This window comes from Schistocerca gregaria, chromosome 3 (assembly GCF_023897955.1).
Source record: "Schistocerca gregaria isolate iqSchGreg1 chromosome 3, iqSchGreg1.2, whole genome shotgun sequence".
NCBI lineage: Eukaryota > Metazoa > Arthropoda > Insecta > Orthoptera > Acrididae > Schistocerca > Schistocerca gregaria.
This window is the reverse complement of record NC_064922.1, coordinates 283,106,719-283,126,222: the sequence shown is the minus strand read 5'-3', so window position 1 is coordinate 283,126,222 and position 19,504 is coordinate 283,106,719. Positions and strand designations below refer to the sequence as shown.

The following is a 19,504-nucleotide window of genomic DNA, read 5'->3' as shown; positions in this document are numbered from 1 at the left end:
ACAGGAAAATTAAAGAGATCTTTGGAGAAAAGAGAACAACTTGTATGAATATCAAGAGCTCAGATGGAAACCCAGTTCCAAGCAAAGAAGGGAAAGCAGAAAGGTGGAAGGAGTATATAGAGGGTCTATACAAGGGCAATGTTCTTGATGGGAATATTATGGAAATGGAAGAGGATGTAGATGAAGATGAAATGGGAGATATGATACTGCTTGAAGAGTTTGACAATGTACTTGAGGACAATATTATGGAAATGGAAAAGGATGTAGATGAAGATGAAATGGGAGATATGATACTGCGTGAATAGTTTGACAGGGCACTGAAAGATCTACGTTGAAACAAGACCTCGGGAGTAGACAACATTCCATTGGAACTACTGATAGCCTTGGGAGAGCCAGCCCTGACAAAACTCTACCATCTGGTGAGCAAGATGTATGAGACAGGCGAAATACCCTCAGACTTCAAGAAGAATATAATAATTCCAACCCCAAAGAAAGCAGGTGTTGACAGATGTGAAAATTACCGAACTATCAGTTTAATAAGCCATGGCTGCAAAATACTAACACAAATTCTTTACGGACAAATGGAAAAACTGGTAGAAGCCGACCTCGGGGAAGATCAGTTTGGATTCTGTAGAAATGTTGAAACACGTGAGGCAATACTGACCCTACAACTTATCTTAAAAAATAGATTAAGGAAAGGCAAATCTACATTTCTAGCATTTGTAGACTTAGAGAAAGCTTTTGACAATGTTGACTGGAATACTCTCTTTCAAATTCTAAATTTGGCAGGGGTAAAATACAGGGAGTGAAATGTTATTTACAATTTGTACAGAAACCAGTTGGCAGTTATAAGATTCGAGGGGCATGAAAGGGAAGCAGTGGTTGGGAAGGGAGTGAGACAGCGTTGTAGCTTATCCCCGATGTTATTCAATCTGTATATTGAGCAAGCAGTAAAGGAAACAAAAGAAAAATTCGGAGAAGGAATTAAAATCCATGGAAAAGAAATTAAAACTTTGAGGTTTGCCGATGACATTGTAATTCTGTCAGAGACAGCAAAGGACCTGGAAGAGCAGCTGAACGGAAGGACAGTGTCTTGAAAGGATGATATAAGATGAACATCAACAAAAGCAAAAGGTGGATAATGGAATGTAGTCGAATTAAATCAGGTGATGCTGAGGGAATTGGATTAGGAAATCAGACACTTAAAGCAGTAGATAAGTTTTGCGATTTGAGGAGCAAAGTAACTGATGATGGTCGAAATAGAGGGGATATAAAATGTAGACTGGTAATGGCAAGGAAAGCATTTCTGAAGAAGAGAAATTTGTTAACATCGAGTATAGATTTAAGTGTCAGGAAGTCTTCTCTGAAAGTATTTGTATGGTGTGTAGCCATGTATGGAAGTGAAATGTGGACAATAAATAGTTTAGACAAAAAGAGAATAGAAGCTTTCGAAATGTGGATAAGGATTCTGGAGATCAGGTGGGTAGATCACTAATGAGGAGGTATTGAATAGAATTGGGGTGAAGAGAAATTTGTGGCACAACTTGACTAGAAGAAGGGATCGGTTGGTAGGACATATTCTGAGGCATCAAGGGATCACCAATTTAGTATTGGAGGGCAGCACAGGGGGTAAAAATCGAAGAGGGAGACCAAGAGATGAATATACTAAACAGATTCAGAAGGATGTAGGTTGCAGTAGGTACTGGGAGATGAAGAACCTTGCACAGGATAGAGTAGCATGGAGAGCTGCATCAAATCAGTCTCTGGACTGAAGACCACAACAACAACAACAACAACAACAACAACATGTAGGTGGAAACGGTGTTCGTGCAGGGGGTAAAAATCACCCACACAGTGTAACTGAGGCAGATTAATTGTAACCAGCCCGCATTAACCAAGGGAGATGGAAAACTGCCTTAAAAACTATACACAGGCTGGCTGGCACACCGGACCTCAATAGTAATCCGCCAGTCACCTTCCCGCTCGGGAAGTAGCGCGTTAGACTGTGCGACTAGCCAGGCGGACTTCCTGTGAGTATCATATCAGTAAGTCACTGTTGAAATCAGTCAACTCATACAAATACCTCAGTGTAACACTTTCAAGGGATATGAAATGGAATGATCATATAGGCTCAGCCGTGGATAGAGCAGGTGTTAGACTTAAGTTTATTGGTAGAATACTACGGAAGTGCAATCAGTCTACAAAGGAGATTGCCTACAAATCATTTTTGTGACTAGTTCTAGAATATTGCTCAAGTGTGTGGAACCTGTACCAGATAGGACTAACAGGGGATATTGAATGTTTACAGAGAAGGGCAGCACAAATAGTTGCAGATTTGTTTGCTCCATGAGAGAGTGCCATAAAAATACTGAAGAAAGTGAACTGACAGTCTCTTGAAGATAGATGTAAACTATCCGAGAAAGTCTATTAACAAAGTTTCAAGAATCTGCTTTAAATGATGATTCTAGAAATGTACTACAATCTCCTACATATTGCTAACATAGGGTTGATGAGGATGATATTAGAATAATTGCTGAATGCCTGGAAGCATTCACACAATTCATACGTGAATGAAATGTTGCAGTGGGACATACCCCTGCCATGCACGTCACGTGGTTTGTTAAGTATATATTGAAAGTGAATTTCAATAAATAAATCATTATTGCACGCTTGTTGTTAAAGCTGATTTTTAATAAGGCGGAAACAATATTTTATGCACTCTTTCACTTATAACAGGCTTCTCACAAGGATCTTTCTCTGATCTCAAGAGTATGGAATCCATTCCACCAAACCCTCCCTCCTCCCACTCTCCACTCTCACAAAATTAAAACAAGTGCCACAATTGCTTTTCCAGACATGGAGGCTCTAAATACAAGGACCGCCTTTTATGTTTTTAAAAGTAACCATAGAACAAACATTTATTGTACAGATTGTTTCATTGTTTCTCAAAATAGTCAACCCTAAAATTTATACAGATTTGATGCATTTAAACAGTTCTGGATAATTTTTTTCGATTCCAATTTTAGTACCTCAAAAACATGACTTTAGAGGAATTCAATAGCTTCTTGATGAGGTAAAAATTGCTGTCCACACATTTTTGTTTAATGTAAGGGAACAAAAATGAGTTCGTCGGCAGTAAATTAGGTGAATAATGGCAATGAGAGATTAATTTGATATTTGTTTCTGTCAAATAATCAATTGCTTTGTGATAGTGCACACTGTCATGATGAAAATTCATGCAACATTTGTCATTGTATTTGCTGATTTAATCGATAACTTGTGGGAAGAAATTATTGATATCCACGCATCTCTGATCTTCAAAAACATTGTTCATAACATGGGCAGTACAGCCAGAGAAACAAGCAATAATTTTCTTGGAAGTGCTTTGTGAACAAACCATTTTTGTTGCTTTTAGTTCATATTGGAACACCTGCTTGGTTTCTTGTGTGTAGGAATACATCCATTTTTTGTCTCCTGTTATGATTCCTTATATGGATTTTGCATTCCCTCGGTCTAATTGTTTGTACGTTTTCTCGCACCAGTTGACACAAGCCTATTTTTGAGCTGTGATCACATTGTGTGTCCATTGGTAACAGATCTTTTCACAGGTAAGTGTTCATGCAAATTCAAATGTACTACAGTCTTTCATGGTAAGTCGGAAGCCAGTCCTCTTTGGTCATGTTCGCACAACATTTGTGCTTTTTGGAAAAACAACCAGTTTTTATTGAGATTCACAAAAATTATCACTGATGCGCATGACCTTCACAAATTTCTGGAAATCTGTTGTAAGCAGTCTTTCATGAAGATCACTTGTTACTAAAAGTTGGACAAAGTGATTTGAGTCATTGTTGTTGTGTTAGGCCTTTGTCAAAATAATAAAAATCATGCAACAAAAACCTTCCCATGAAATTACCATTTTTTTCACAACTCTGTTTCTTCCAACATACACTGTAAATAAACTTCTCATCAAATTTCTGAACTGTTATTGTTTTAACAATACTTGCCACAAGTAACGAATGATAATCATGAACAAAACAGTAATCTTGAAAATAATAATCATGCCTCATCTCAGTGGTGCCATCTTAATGTGGTTGTTTGTAAGAAGCTAAAAGGTGATCCTCATACAGTAAAAAAATTTATTGATTATTTCATGACATCACATTTTTTCCGGTCCTCTCACTCCCTTCATTACATACACATCCCAGCCCCAAATTAAGGGAAAGTCCCATTACAGTTCATGTTAATTTTAAATTTTCAGTATTTATTTGAAGTGAAATCAACTGTATGGTTTTATCTTGCTGAACAGGTCAGAAAATTCTTTTCCAACTTCAGTATTTTCATCAGAACTTGTTTTCAAATTAATTTATATTCTTATGAGTTCATAATCATTTTTAAAATGTTAATGGAACCATTCTTAGTGCAATTCTATGGGGGTGTGTTCAGACCGATATAAAATACGCAGGATTTAATATTACATACCAAGCATCGTGGTACAGTTTTAGACTTGCAGTCAGGAGGAGTGGATCTCAAACCCCCTATCTGGCTATCCTAGTTTAGGCTTTCTTAATTGATTAAAACAATGACAGGATAGTTCCTCAAAGTTCACCTCAAACCCCTATCTGGCTATCCCGATTTAGGCTTTCTTAGCTGATTAAAACAATGATAGGATAGTTCATCAAAAAGTGACATGTCCAACTACCTCATCCTGTCTGAGCTTAACTCTGTGTCACTTGATTTTGTCAGTGTCGTTCCAGTAGTATTTTATTTTCATTAATTTATTTTCTTAATCTACCTACCAATACATTGTTCTGTTTTATGTATTGAGTAAAAGCTATCACCCAAATTCTTATTGTAAGGACAACCATTGATCAACCAGAAGTGAATATACATCCGAGAATCAAGAACTTCCATTAATACACCCAACAGAATATATCAATCTGGTCGTGAGTGCTGCCAACTTGAGATAAACTACCACAGAAAATTGAAGGTCTTGTTCTCAATTGTATTCAAATACTCGACATCAGATCTTAAGAAGAGTTCAGGATCAAGAACTTCTTGATTTGTGTTTATAGGTTCTTGGATTGCTTACCTCAAGGTTGGCTTTTACAGATGATACATTAGTGAAGGCTGACTGTTAACAGGCACTCAAACTATTTAAGAAGAGCATTTGCTAATGACGAACACAATTGTTACTTGTGGCAAGGAATTCCATGATTGTTGTTGTTGTCTTCAGTCCTGAGACTGGTTTTATGCAGCTCTCCATGCTACTCTATCCTGTGCAAGCTGCTTCATCTCCCAGTACCTACTGCAACCTACATCCTTCTGAATCTGCTTAGTGTACTCATCTCTCGGTCTCCCTCTACGATTTTTACCCTCCACGCTGCCCTCCAATGCTAAATTTGTGATCCCTTGATGCCTCAAAACATGTCCTACCAACCGATCCCTTCTTCTAGTCAAGTTGTGCCACAAACTTCTCTTCTCCCCAATCCTATTCAATACCTCCTCATTAGTTACGTGATCTATCCACCTTATCTTCAGTATTCTTCTGTAGCACCACATTTCGAAAGCTTCTATTCTCTTCTTGTCCAAACTAGTTATCGTCCATGTTTCACTTCCATACATGGCTACACTCCAAACAAATACTTTCAGAAACGACTTCCTGATACATAAATCTATATTCGATGTTAACAAATTTCTCTTCTTCAGAAACGCTTTCCTTGCCATTGCCAGTCTACATTTTATATCCTCTCTACTTCGACCATCATCAGTTATTTTACTTCCTAAATAGCAAAACTCCTTTACTACTTTAAGTGTCTCATTTCCTAATCTAATTCCCTCAGCATCACATGATATATTCATTAATTTTCTGTTGCGCTTTATTGTGTATATATGACTATTTAATGTGTGTTGCAGTACTCAAAATGCACTACCACTTAGTAATTTTACCAAATAAATTGGAATTCCACAGTGGCGGAAATAATTAGGCAGAAGGTATTGATATTGTTGAATATTAGTAAATGAAAGGTGTTCAGTGGCAGACAAACACAATGAAAAGACTGGTATATATTGTTTTGCTGTGAGGCTAAGTTCTGCATCAGATATAGTCAGCAAAAAAAGGACACACACAGTCACTGTTGTCTCCAGGCACTAAACCTTGATAGACACAGTAACAATTGAGTCATAAAGACCGGAGGCAACAGTGGTCGCGCGCGCCTGTGTGTGTGTGTGTGTGTGTGTGTGTGTGTGTGTGTGTGTGTGTGTGTGTGTGTGTGAGAGAGAGAGAGAGAGAGAGATCTACATGTCTACTCTGAAAATCACGCGTAAGTCCATGGCAGAGGGTCCATCAAACCACCTTCACAAAATTCTCTATTATTCCACTCTTGAACAGTGCAGTAAAAAACAAACACCTATATCTTTCTGTGTGAGCTCTGATTTTTCCTTATTTTATTATTTAAATATTTTTAATATTTTCACATTCGGAGGAGAAAGTTGGTGATTGACATTTTGTGAGATGATCCCATCGCAACAAGAAACACCTTTGTTTGAATGATATTCGTCCCAAATCCTGTATCACACCCATGGAACTCTCTTCCCTGTTTTTCTATAGTACAAAATGTGCTGCCCTTCTTTGTACTTTCTCGGTGTACTCCATTAATTCTGTGTGGTAAGGAATCCACACTGCATAGCAGTACTCCAAAAGAGGACAGACAAGCATAGTGTTGGCAGTCTCTTTAGTAGGTCTGTCACATCTTCTCAGAGTGTTCTACCAATAAAATGCACTCTTTGGTTAGCCTTTCCTACTAATTTTGTGTGTTTACTTTCCAATTTAAGTTGTTCATTAATTTTAATTCCTGGGTATTTAGTTGAACTTATGGCTTTTTGATTTGTTTGATGGATTGTGTAACTGTAGTCTAATGGATTCATTTTAGCACTCATGTAGATGATCTCACACTTCTCATTATTTAGAGTCAGTTGCTGGTTTCACACCATACAGATATCTTATATCTTATTGAAATCACTTTTGATCTTCTGTTCACTTTACTAGATGACAAAAGACAGCACCATCTGCTTACCACCTAAGACAGCTGCTCAGAATGTCTGCTAAATTTTTTTCGTGGATAAGGAACAGCACGCGGTCTACAGCATGACATTGGGGGATGCCAGAAATCACTTCTGTTTTACTTGATGACTTTCTGTCAGTTACTACAAACTGTGACCTCTCTGACAAAACCAGAAATCCAGTTACATAACTGAGACTATATTCCATAAGCATACAATTTGATTACAAGCCACTTGTAAGGTATGGTGTCAAAAGCCTTCTGGAAATCTAGAAATAAGGAATCAATTTGAAATCCCTTGTCCATAGCACTCAGCACTTAGTGTGAGCGAGCAAAGATCTAGTTGTGTTTCACAAGATGTCTTCTAAATTGTTGTTGACTGTGTGTCAGTAGATCGTTCTCTTTGAGGTAATTCATAATGTTTGAACACAATATATGTTCCAAAATCCTGCTGCGTATCAACTTCAATTATATGGGCCTGTAATTTAGTGGATTACTGCTATTGCCTTTCTTGGATACTGTTGTGACCTTTCCAGTCTTTGGGTACAGGCCTTTCATTGAGTGAGCAGTTTTATACGATAGTTAAGTGTGGAGTAATTGCATCAGCATACTCTGAAAGGAACTTAACCTAATTGTTATACAGAGATTTTTGTGAAGTGGTTTACTGTGAAGAATGCTTGCTATAGATAGGGCACACATCCCAGAAATATCTGACACATATAAGTTAACTTATGACACACATGAATGTGATGGAATATGAACTCAATATTTAATTTGGGGCATCTATGAAAAGAAAACTTCCACTGTCATAGTAACATAACTCAGTAGCTGCGTCAACAGTTATGGGATGGAAAAATAATATCGCATTGATTTATGTTAAAGATACAGTATGTTTATGAATTAGATAAAAAAATTATACTTTAATGGAATATTGTTACTGTACTATAACCTATGATCTTAATAGATAACAACTCACACTGTCCACAAACAGTGAAAGCCAATAATTGAAATTTAACTGGTAGCAGTGTTGCTGACTTCTGGAGTTCACATTTATCTTCAAGTGCATTTTCAGCCATCATTCCATTCATTCTACTGTCTCGTACTTCATAAAAGCTTCTATGGAGAAAAAAATGTAAAAAGCAGGTGTTGACCAAAGCTATGCCCTCATTTTTGAGGCATTGCATGATAGTTCAGTGGATATGGTTCTCTATTTTAAAGCTGTGGTTCCAATTTATTTCACATCTGCTGAACACCTTAAATATTACAAAAAGATAAACATTGTCTCATAAGTAAAATTTCACTGCTTCAATAAACTTTCATGCTTTGCCTTATAATTAGCATTTTCTGTGGCCATAAGTTTGTCCTAGTTGGCTTTGTAGTGCATAGAGAATACAAAATAATTTCCATTATTTTTAGCCTGCACGATCTAGTGGCAGTGGAGCAGCTCCCGAGGAGTCACTGACTAGCAGTGAATTTGAGCGATTCCTGGCAGAGAGGGCAGCAGCTGCAGATGCTCTTCCCACTGTTACCAACAGCACAACCAGCACAACCTCTACATTACAGGGACGTTCACATCACCGACAGCTTAATAAGGAAGCTGACTCTGACAGCTCACTGTTTGCCTTGTGAGGTCAGTTTCTTATCCATAGTTTACTTATGTTATTTAGACAATAGAGAACTACTTTTCATTGAATATTTATCGTTGTGTTACTAACTCACGGTTATATATTGATGTGACGAGCTTTATGGGTCCTTGAACATGGTATATACAGAGGAAATTTTGAACAGAATGCAGATATTAAGTAGTAAGTTGTTTCTTATATACAGTCATTGGCAGTAGAGTTAGCTGTGAAGCAAATCATGAAATGCTAGTTCTATACATTACCTGTCACAGGAATTGACGAGGATACTACACTAGAATCTACTTACAAATAGTGGGGCCTGTTGAGAGGACAGAGATATGCAAGACATGAGTAGGAAAACAGGAGGAAAAGAAATAGAAATCTGTGAACTCAAAAAAGAAAAATTGTATCACAAGCAATGAGACAAGTGAACAGACTTTTGTTTATTATGTCAGAAGAAATCTAGGAAAATAAAATTAGCTCATCTTTAAACAATTTTTTTCCTTCAACCAAACATTGGCCTCTTCAGGTGTCTTTGATGTTGGTGTTGGCAGGTACTCCACATTGCATTTGGCACAGCACAAACAACATTGCAGTAATTGAACTGCAGTACACTGTTATTTGCACTTACACATTATAGATACCACACTTCAGGCCCAGTTCTTAAGATGACTCTCCATTTTCTACCAAATGAATTGGCTTAGTACAAAGACACTGGAATCTTACTTGGGAAGACAGCAGTTCAAATCCTCATACAGCCATCTAGATTTAGATTTCTGCAGTTTCCACAAATAACGTAAGGTAAATGACAGGATGATGCCTTTGAAAGGCTTGAACAGTTTCCTTTCCAAATCTGAGCTTGTGCTCCAACCCTAATGACCTGTTCATTGATGGGATGTTAAATCCTAATCCTCTTTCCTTTCTTTACACTTCGTACTCAGAAGCACAGGTATTCTAAGAGTTTGTAATGAAGCTTCTCAGCTGAGAACTCTTATTAAAATTCTGCACTGCAGCTTGTCACTTTTAATTCTAGCTTGCTATGATGTTTTTGCAAATGACTGTGGCTGTGTTAGCAGACCGTTCTTTGATCTGAAAGAATGATGTGTGGTTGATAAGGAAGGGTCAGAGATGTTAGTGCCTAAATCCTTTTTCTACTGGTTGCTATTTTAAATTAATTTTGGATGGTATATTGCCCATTATGCTGTGCTGTTCTTCCACTAGTATATGTTATTGAGAGTGGCATACATTGCAACAGATGATGACAGTAAAAAAAATTGGTCAGGTGCGACAAAGACTGACGCACTGAGGGTTCTGTACAAACTTAATTATTTATACAGACAGTTCATCCATTCTGGGAACTGAGAATCTTGACAGTTTTCGTCTGTTAGCGACATTGAAACCTGAAAGATATTAGTCCCAGGAATTCCAAGACTTTCAAGAATGCTTTGAATTAAAGTTTGATATCAGAAAACAAATGACAAATGAAATTTTTTTTCATGTAGTATAATTACATATTAACAATTTTCAGGATTTTTTCCTTTACATGTACTGTGAAACTGTTCTTCTTGCCAAATGGGGAGGCACCCTACAGGTTCTGATGGGTGAGGTTGCGATTATCAAAATATGTGACCTAGATGGCCACATCTTTTGGTTGCGTTGATTTAGAAGCTTACATTTATTACATGCCAAGTGAAAATAGATGTTACTGCATGACATTAATTTCAACATGATATGTCTACCTGTTCCTGATGGAAGTGGGGCTTAACAAATGGACGGGCAGACACACACTGAGATAATGATTGACAGTTTTTTTTTCCTTGTGATGTAACTATTTCCCTTTATTTGTTCAATGAAACTTGTTGCTTGCCAAATTTCTTGAGTCTAGACAAATGGGTAGTACCCTATGGGTGATGTAAATGGCTGTATCTTTTGATTGCCTTGACTTATAAGCTTAAGTTTTTGTTCTGCCAAGGGATCATAGGCCATAGTATGTGATATCAATTTCAACTGGATATGTGTACCCGTTCCCAGGGTCTTAGCAGCCAGTCAGACAGACAGATGCCAAAGTGATCCTGGAAGGGTTTTGTTTTTACCCATGGAGGCACAGAACCCTAAAAGGAAGTAAGATAGCTGAACTGTAAGAGAGGGCTACTGGATCAAAATAATCAGGATACTGAGCTAAAAAAGAAGTGTTTCAGAAAAAGGGAGAACAAGAGTGTGACAGACAATATAAGGGTAAGCAGCTAAGGGACGAAATCCAAATATTCCCGGTGGGCAGTCCTTTACTGTCTTTGTGTCAAGCCAAATAAAGTTACACTGTGGTTAAATTTGAGAGGACAGTGGTTCAAATCTACATCTGGTCATCCTGATGTAGGTTTTTCATGATATCCCTAAATCGCTTCAGGCAAATGCCAGGATGGTTCCTTTGTAATGGCATGACCAACTTCCTTCCTTAATCCAATGGGACCGATGACTTCATTGTTTGGTCTCCTCCTCCAAATCAACCAACAACAACCAATGCAATGGTTAGGGTGTGGGATTCATATTTACATCTCCATATTTGCAGTCCATATTTAAAATTTCCTATGGTCCCCATAAATTGCTCAACACAACGCAGGAATGTTTCATTTGACAGTACTGCAAATTCCGGTTGATACTTGTCCATCCGAGTTGTTGCTCTCTCTCTCTCTCTCTCTCTCTCTCTCTCTCTCTCTCTCTCTCTCTCTCTCTCTCTCTCTCTAATGATATTCTAATGATATGTAGTCAGTTAAAACATAGCATGGTGACTTTCAAATGGTTCTGAACTTGGCACAATTGTGCTTCTGTATTGAATATCGCATTTTGTGGAAGAGCCAATATATTACATTTTGGACTTATAAATCCAAATTTAGACATTTTCATTTCAGATCACTGGCTAATTTTCGCATATTTTCACACTCTGTTGTCTGATGGAATAAAATTCTGGACCAGTTCACTTAATGTAAATAAAGTGTTTATTCAATGGAAGCAAACAGTAAAAATATTGTGTAAAATAATAACTGTATCCTTGCAGAACCCTTTCTCAGGCTCTTGGGAGTTCTTGCAGTCATTTTCCAGTATGTTTGCTCCTTAACATTTTTCTTGCTGGTGACAAAAATCAGTTTCATCTGAACTGTGATTTACACAGTCACAACAAAGGACATAAAAGTGTATATATAGAAAGAAACTTCCACATGGGAAAAATATATTAAAAACAAAGATTCCAAGACTTACCAAGCGGGAAAGCGCCGGCAGACAGGCACATGAACAAAACACACAAACACACACACAGAATTACGAGCTTTCGCAACTGGCAGTTGCTTCGTCAGGAAAGAGGGACGAAGCAACTGCCAGTTGCGAAAGCTCGTAATTCTGTGTGTGTGTTTGTGTGTTTTGTTCATGTGCCTGTCTGCCGGCGCTTTCCCGCTTGGTAAGTCTTGGAATCTTTGTTTTTATAATCTAGTAAATACTGAACTATTAGCAGCAGATAAACAGCTGCCATATAGCTACTGAGAAGGCAGCAGCTGTTTTTCAAAGTCAAAGTTTTTATTCTAATTTACTCGATCAAAGTTAGGTAGCATACGCATGAATAGCACTAAGCAGTACAGTGATAGTTTATTCTTAACACAGTATTTTCTTTTTACAGGTTATTTGGCTATACAGCTTCACTGTTTCTTTGCAGTCCATCATATTCTTGCAGTATATGTACTTACGTGCTTCATTCAGACATGACACTAAGTACATGCAGAATGGGGAAACTATTAAAGGAGAGAGTATACATATTGGATATAAAGAGTAGCTTTTAATTATTCATTTGAGACTGTATCTATGTTAAAACTGGGAAAATGTTGTTAGCTCATGATGCACCCATCTTGCAGTTTAATACCCCTGACCCTCAAATTATGCAGGTAACATATGTTACTTTTTGTTGTTCATCTTTTCTGTTTGAATGAATGAAGAATATGAAGCAACTGCTTGATGTACCTGTAATGTAAACATATTTTGATGTTGTTACTACATTGTTTTCTCCATTGATTGTGACCAGCATGTATTTGGTCAGCTTATGGATAACTGACTGTAACTCAAATAAGTTTTGCAAAATAAATAGTATTTGCCTTGCTGCAAATCCACAGTGCTTTCAGAGACTTCTCATATGTTCAACTACTATTGATGCTTTTAAAATATGGCGGATGTATTCAGTGCTTTGGCCTAATCATCAATGATAGCCTCGATCTTTAACATTCAATATTATCCACTCTTCATGCAGGGCTTCATAATTGTAATTTCTTGTTCATTTTGCCATATCGTGTACAGGATCCAAATTGTAACTGTTGCTTCAGATTAAATTATTCATTTATGATGTGAAATGGTGAATAATTGTTCCACAAATAATATATATTTCCATGTTATGTAATGACTACATTGATACATTGTGATGTTTATTATTATGCAAAATGAAATATTTCTTTAAAAAGTCTTGTTCAGAGTTTTGATTTATTGTGTTGCTTGGGCTAATTTTAAATAAATTGTTATCCAGTGCAGACTGCCTTTCTTATAAAAACAAATTCAGTTAATTTGATTATCATTGTAAATGAACTTATTTATTTCTAACTTGTTAATAAATACAGCAATTAGTAGTAAAGATACACCTGTCTTGAAATTTGGAAAATATAGCTCCCTTTACTTCCCCTTAAACATGTGAAAAATACAGCATTCACTTATATGTATAAGAAAAAATAGATTATGAGACCAGAGGTGCTACACATAATTTTGTGGAGTAATATTAATTGTCATCACCATGGAATTCCAGACAATAACTTGACAAATTATTTTTTGTAGACTGTAGGAGAGAAACAGATTACATGTTCTAGCAAATAAGTGATATTAGTCTCTCATATAGCAAATTTACCCTTTCATCATATTGTGCAAGAACTTAATAAAAACTTTAATCAGTACCCTGTGGCAGCTACTGCCAAACTACTACTGCTGCTTGCAACAGTTTAAGCTTACCTGTCAAGTCTTAAGCTAAGCACAAACATGGGCTGCACTATAATTTGAAATTTACAAGATTATGAAGAATGTAGGAAATTATAGGTTGCTACTTACTGTAAAGAAGACACATTAAGCTGCAGACAGGCTCAATTAAGACTCTTACTCAAAGCTTTCGGCCATGACCTCCATCAGCAAAAGAGACACACACGCCATTCATGCACACAAGCAAGCACATCTCACACACACATGACTGCCAACCCTGACAGCTCTTCCCTTTCCCATTTGCACTCTTTTCATTGGGCTCTCTATCCCATTTTGACATAAATGTGTCTGTCACTAACTCTCAGCAAATTGAGCAGTAGGCCACTTATCTTGACACTGTTGGTGTGTAACCGCTATCTTAACTGTTAAGCATTATTGCATAACTGTAACCAAACTATACAATTATTGGCATGCAGGATGAATACAGAGGTCTTTTGGAGTAACAGATATGATTTGCTGTGTCTCAAACAAGTGTGTACGTTTTGCATCTCCTTGAGGTGTTCTCATATTATTTGGGTAAAGTGATATCTCATTATTTCCATTTTGTGTAAATGTGTTACAAACAACTTCTCATTAAAATTATAACTTTGATTTATCAATTATGCAATGATGTGGGAAAGGCAATGACTAAGAATTCAAGGTTTCTTATTATTATGAAGAAACAGCTCTATTCCAGTCATATTGTAAATAATTTATTTTACAAAGCACAACTTGTTTCCAAGAACTGTTTTGACATTCGCATTTTTAAATCAAATTATTCTACATTTGATAGTGAGCTGTTCCTTTATTTGTAAATGCTTATGTAGTTTACTATTTGCCATCATTTCACTGCAAATCAATACACTAACTTAAGTACAATTGTTAATAATAATAATAATGTAAGATTGCACTTACATATGGAATATTATACTTTTGTCACTGCAGGAACTCTCTCTCTCTCGCTCTCTCATCCACATTATCACTATAGAAACATGTAAAACAGCAAATACAAATGAATTTACATACATAATACTAGACTTTATACAGTAAAACTTGCTCAAAATGGAATCACATGGGGCTACTATAATTTTCCAAATTCAACAAGTCTCTGGATTACACAAAACTCACTGGGCTATGTAAAATTTGTCAGGTATCATGCACAAAAGTACAGTAAAAAGTTTTAATTATGCCCATACTTTATTTACGTACCTTTGCTTCAGTGCAGTAGATGTTCATTTACTGTATATTGTACAATAGAACAGTGCGCTGTTGCACTAATAACACGACATTTCTATATTTTTACTCAAACTTTAAATTCATTTATTATTGTATGTACATACGTATTATTCCCATGTTTATTTGCTTTACATTTCACTTTTTTCCACATATCAAGGAAGGAAACTTGTTGTAATTTCCTGTTCAAAATTGTTTTTTCTAGGTAATTTTTTCCACCATATAATAGTTCCAACAAGCTGGAAGAATTTGTGTGTGAATTTGCGTGTGCTGAGAATTGCATAACGTTGTTTATGCATGCAATGGCTTTTTCAGTCATATTAATTTCTCTAGGGACATCATTTTGCTGCTCTTCTTCTTCCTTTGTTTCTTCATCATCATCATCATCATCCTCTGTGTTGGGGATTTCTATTAAATCTGTTGCTGAAGTGAAAGTGGAGGGAGTTGACAGAAAGTCATCACTTTGAATGTAATCATCTGCACTACATGAAATGTTTCGCAATTTCATTAATTCAGCAATTTCTGCTGCATTTTCTTGAAGATCAGTGGGCGCAGAAGCATCTTGTTCTTGTCCCAAAAACCCCACTTTGTTGAAACACATTGTGACAGTTTTGAGTTTTATTTTCTTTACTGCCAATCCAATCCAATTTACTGCATCCAGGACAGAAACTAACCGTGCAAAAGCAAACGCACTTTCGGCTTCTTCAACTCTAAGAATAAGAGATTGCATTAGTAATCGCCTATAATGTCACTTGCATGTGTAAATAACCCCCTGCTCCAGAGGATGTGTGAGGCTGGTTGAACCTGGAGGGAGCCATGCTAATTTAATGTCTGATAACATTACTTTCAGGTGGCAGGTTGCACTGTCTAGGAAAAGGATAACTTGGCTATTTCCTTTTTTTTTTCATTTTGGCATTGAAAGAGCCCAGTTATTCTTCCATAAGACCACTCACCATCCACCTTTTATTGCTTCGCCACATGCATGGAAGCTTACTGACATCTATGTTTTTGAAACAAAGCGGTTTTGCCGCCTTTCCAGAGGCTTCTCTATTTCACCTAACATGTTTCCACACAGCAGTACAGTGAGTCTTTCCTTGGAAATTTTTCTGCCGGTGCACTTTTCACCTCAAACTACTAGCGATTTTGAAGGCAACATGTGATAAAACAGTCCTGTTTCATCAGTACTGAACACGTCTTTCGGTTCATAATTCACAATTAAGCTGGGCAGTATTGTCTTCCATTCTGTTGCTACACTTTCCTGCACATCCTTAGCTTCCCACACACTTTATTCCACACGATGATGTGCGTAGCTTTGAAACTGTCCAGCCATCCTGAGGATTCTTTAAACTCCATAATTCCAAGCTCTTTAGCAACTTTCAGAGCCTCACTCTGCAACATGGGTCCAGATAAAGGTAAGTTTCTTGCCCACACACTTACAAACCATTCCTGCACTATTTAGTCAATTCCTTCATTTCTAGTCTTTTTCACCTTTCTTTTCATTTGCGCATTCCCTTTCATCCATTTGTCTCTAATCTTATCCTTGTTTCTTAAAGTCTCATAAATTTGTGTTTTACCGCATTTGAAATGCAACATAATTTTGCGCACCAAGAGGTTATCTTTCTCACTCACTTCGATTACATTAATCTTTTTGTTAAGTGTCAACGACACGTATTGTTTGTTTGGCATCATGTTAGTGTATCTCTTAAAATGCTACTAGTCAACTGAAACTCACAGAAAATAATGACCTTGTTGGGTAAAACGATTGTTTAATGGAACAATACCCACCTCTTTCACTGCGCACACTGCAGCAGAATGTTGCTAGATGTGCAACAATGTTCCTGTGTGCACCAGTGCATCAATAATGAGAAAAATGAGAAAGTGGACAAACAGAGTGCTGACAAATGAACCATTTCCTTTTATATACTTTACCGACACTGAGCATAACTTATTCATTGTTGCACAGAGCGTCCTGTGTGCACCAGTGCATCAATAATGAGAAAAATGATAAAGGGGACAAACAGAGTGCTGACAAATGAACCATTTCCTTCTATATACTTTACTGACACTGAGCATAACTTATTCATTGTTGCACAGAGCGGTGCAGTTTTAGGTCCACACCAGCAGCACCACACCATGCTGTGCCGGATATCTTTTCTTGGGGTTGCGCCGCTTAATAGAGGTGTTAAAAGTAACATCCATGTAGAGTTGTGAATAACTAATGATCTGTAATACAGTTATACTATATAGGCTATTTTACACATTATACAATGAATTATTCAGTATGTTCTAAGATTTGCTTTCCTTTTCTGTGTCAGGCACATTCCGCTTTATGCAAAAATATCAGCATATAAAAGTGCAAAGATGCATCGGACAGATTTCTGAATTATACATGTGCCAATTTGAGCAAGTTTTATTATAACACTCTTCCCCCAACAGAACAACTAGTCGTGTCATGAGAAAAGCATAAAATTACCAGCTACTATTAAATTAATGATATGATGATAATGTTACTCATGTGCAAAAATTTTTATTTTTGTGACCGTGATTGTGTGTAATTGTAAGGTATTGGACTATTTTGTTTCCTTAAAGATTTCTATTGAAAGGAAGCACTAGCAAGACAACCGAGAATTGAACCAGGTTCTATTAGTAAACAAGTAAACTGTATTTACATAAAAGGAAATGGTCGCCAGTCTTATTAGGCAGAGTTGTTACCAGTACTAATATGGTTCATAAGGAAAGTTGACTGTTGGTACTGAACTTCTCTTTTTCTGATGAGACAGTAGCACAGTTTAGCAAGCAATGTACCAGTGATTTGTCTTATATCTGTACATTACAGTAGGAGGATAATAATAGGTAAAGAGTTACTAATGCTGGAGCACTACTGTCTTTGACGTAAGTTTAATTATAGTAAATTATCATTACTGAAATAGTTATGAAGTACTGATTATTATTTGCATTCTCAAGGAAAATTCATTTCCTTATATTACTTAGCTCAAGTGGAATATATAATACCTGGATCTAGTATAGTTTGAAAATTTGTAGCCAGTTGCTTGTTCTTGATTGCTGTTATTGTAATACAACATTTAAATGTGGCTCAACTATAGCATGAGGATCCAGAAACTAGTCCGTTGGCAGACTCAAACCAAGGTTGAACATTTTAGTCATAACACAATGTGGGAAACACTGGTAACTACATAACACATGTAATTGTAAAAACTGTTCTTTCAATAAGAAAAATATTTGAACTGAATAATTTAAATGTTCTATTAATAATTGTACTTTGATGAAAACTATTTGGAGCATTTATAAACTTGTGCTCACAAAATAATTATGAACTTCACAACTCCACAAAGTTTATTAACTGTTGTAAAGGAAGGTAATTGCTTTTCATTTCAGTAAAATAGAGTACTTGGATTTGTTGTAGCACTTGGAATACAACCCTGTCTAAATAAATGATTAAGAATAAAATACAGTGACACAGCAATAATTTACAGAACACAAACTTATTATTGAAAATGAAACCATGCAAATGGTACATGCAGTTATATTGTACACAACTGAAAATTTGAAATGAATGTGGTGGCAGTGTCAATTTACTATGCTATTCAAAAACGACAGTAAAAGTTTCCATGGCTCTTCATGTGTAACAAACTCTAAAAATTCTCTTCACGGTGTTGGATTTTCATAGTAAAGGGTTAACCAAAATATGCCATGAATAATAAGCCAAATTAATTCCACATCTGAGGCTATCTTATACAATGTTGCAGTTCTTTGCATCTCTTTCAGTCCACAAGATGTGCATCTTTTGCCAGCTATCCACTGACTGACTCATGCCACAAAGGAGCTTTGCAGTTCGACCACCAGATCCACCTTTTCTATTCCTGCCTAACTAGTTCCATTGCAAAGGGACTGCCCTCCAAGTTTTACTTGATTACAGACCTACTTTCTGTACGCATGAACCAGTATTACAACTGAAGTTTTAACTTTTACATTCTTTTACAGCACATTACTTTCGAAATTACATCCATATATTAATTACAATTACATAAATTAAAACAAATAAATTAGATAAGACCATTATAGATGATACTGATAACAGTGTTACCTGTTCTCCATGTTTCAGTGATGTTTCCTGTTACGGATACATCAGGGAAATATCTGTAACAGCTCAGACAGTGTTATGCGAAGAAAAAAAAATTACAAACACATCACTGCAGCATTCACTTTCCATAGATAACAATACAAAGACAAAGAATATTATATCACCTTATTCACAAAGGAAGCATTAGTTACATTTTACATAACATTTCATCATGGAGAAGAAATTCTGTGTACATAGAGCACTAGATAACCATGGGTACACCCATATGATAATGACACATACATGAGAGAACATGTAATACATAAATAGAAAGCAGAATATATGATACAAGCTTTTACACAAACATGATTTAAAATTTGTTCAGAATTTACAGTTGTTTACTAGAAACTTTAAATTGCCCATTCATTTAGCTTTCAAGCCAATATGGGTAGCCACTTCTCAAATTTTTATCATTTTCA

The 19,504-nt window shown here is 36.4% G+C and overlaps 1 protein-coding gene across 2 annotated transcripts in view; it reads left to right on the top strand.

Moving 5' to 3' along the window:
- Positions 1-13,344, top strand: part of LOC126356282 (target of Myb protein 1) — a 130,139-nt gene extending 116,795 nt beyond the window's left edge. For both annotated transcript variants that reach the window (XM_050007153.1, XM_050007152.1), the window contains 2 exons: positions 8,475-8,688; positions 12,345-13,344. In XM_050007153.1, coding sequence (XP_049863110.1) covers positions 8,475-8,687 — 213 coding nt within the window. In that variant the 3' untranslated portion in view covers position 8,688; positions 12,345-13,344. The remainder of the gene's footprint in view (positions 1-8,474; positions 8,689-12,344) is intronic.
- Positions 13,345-19,504: the final 6,160 nt, after the last annotated feature.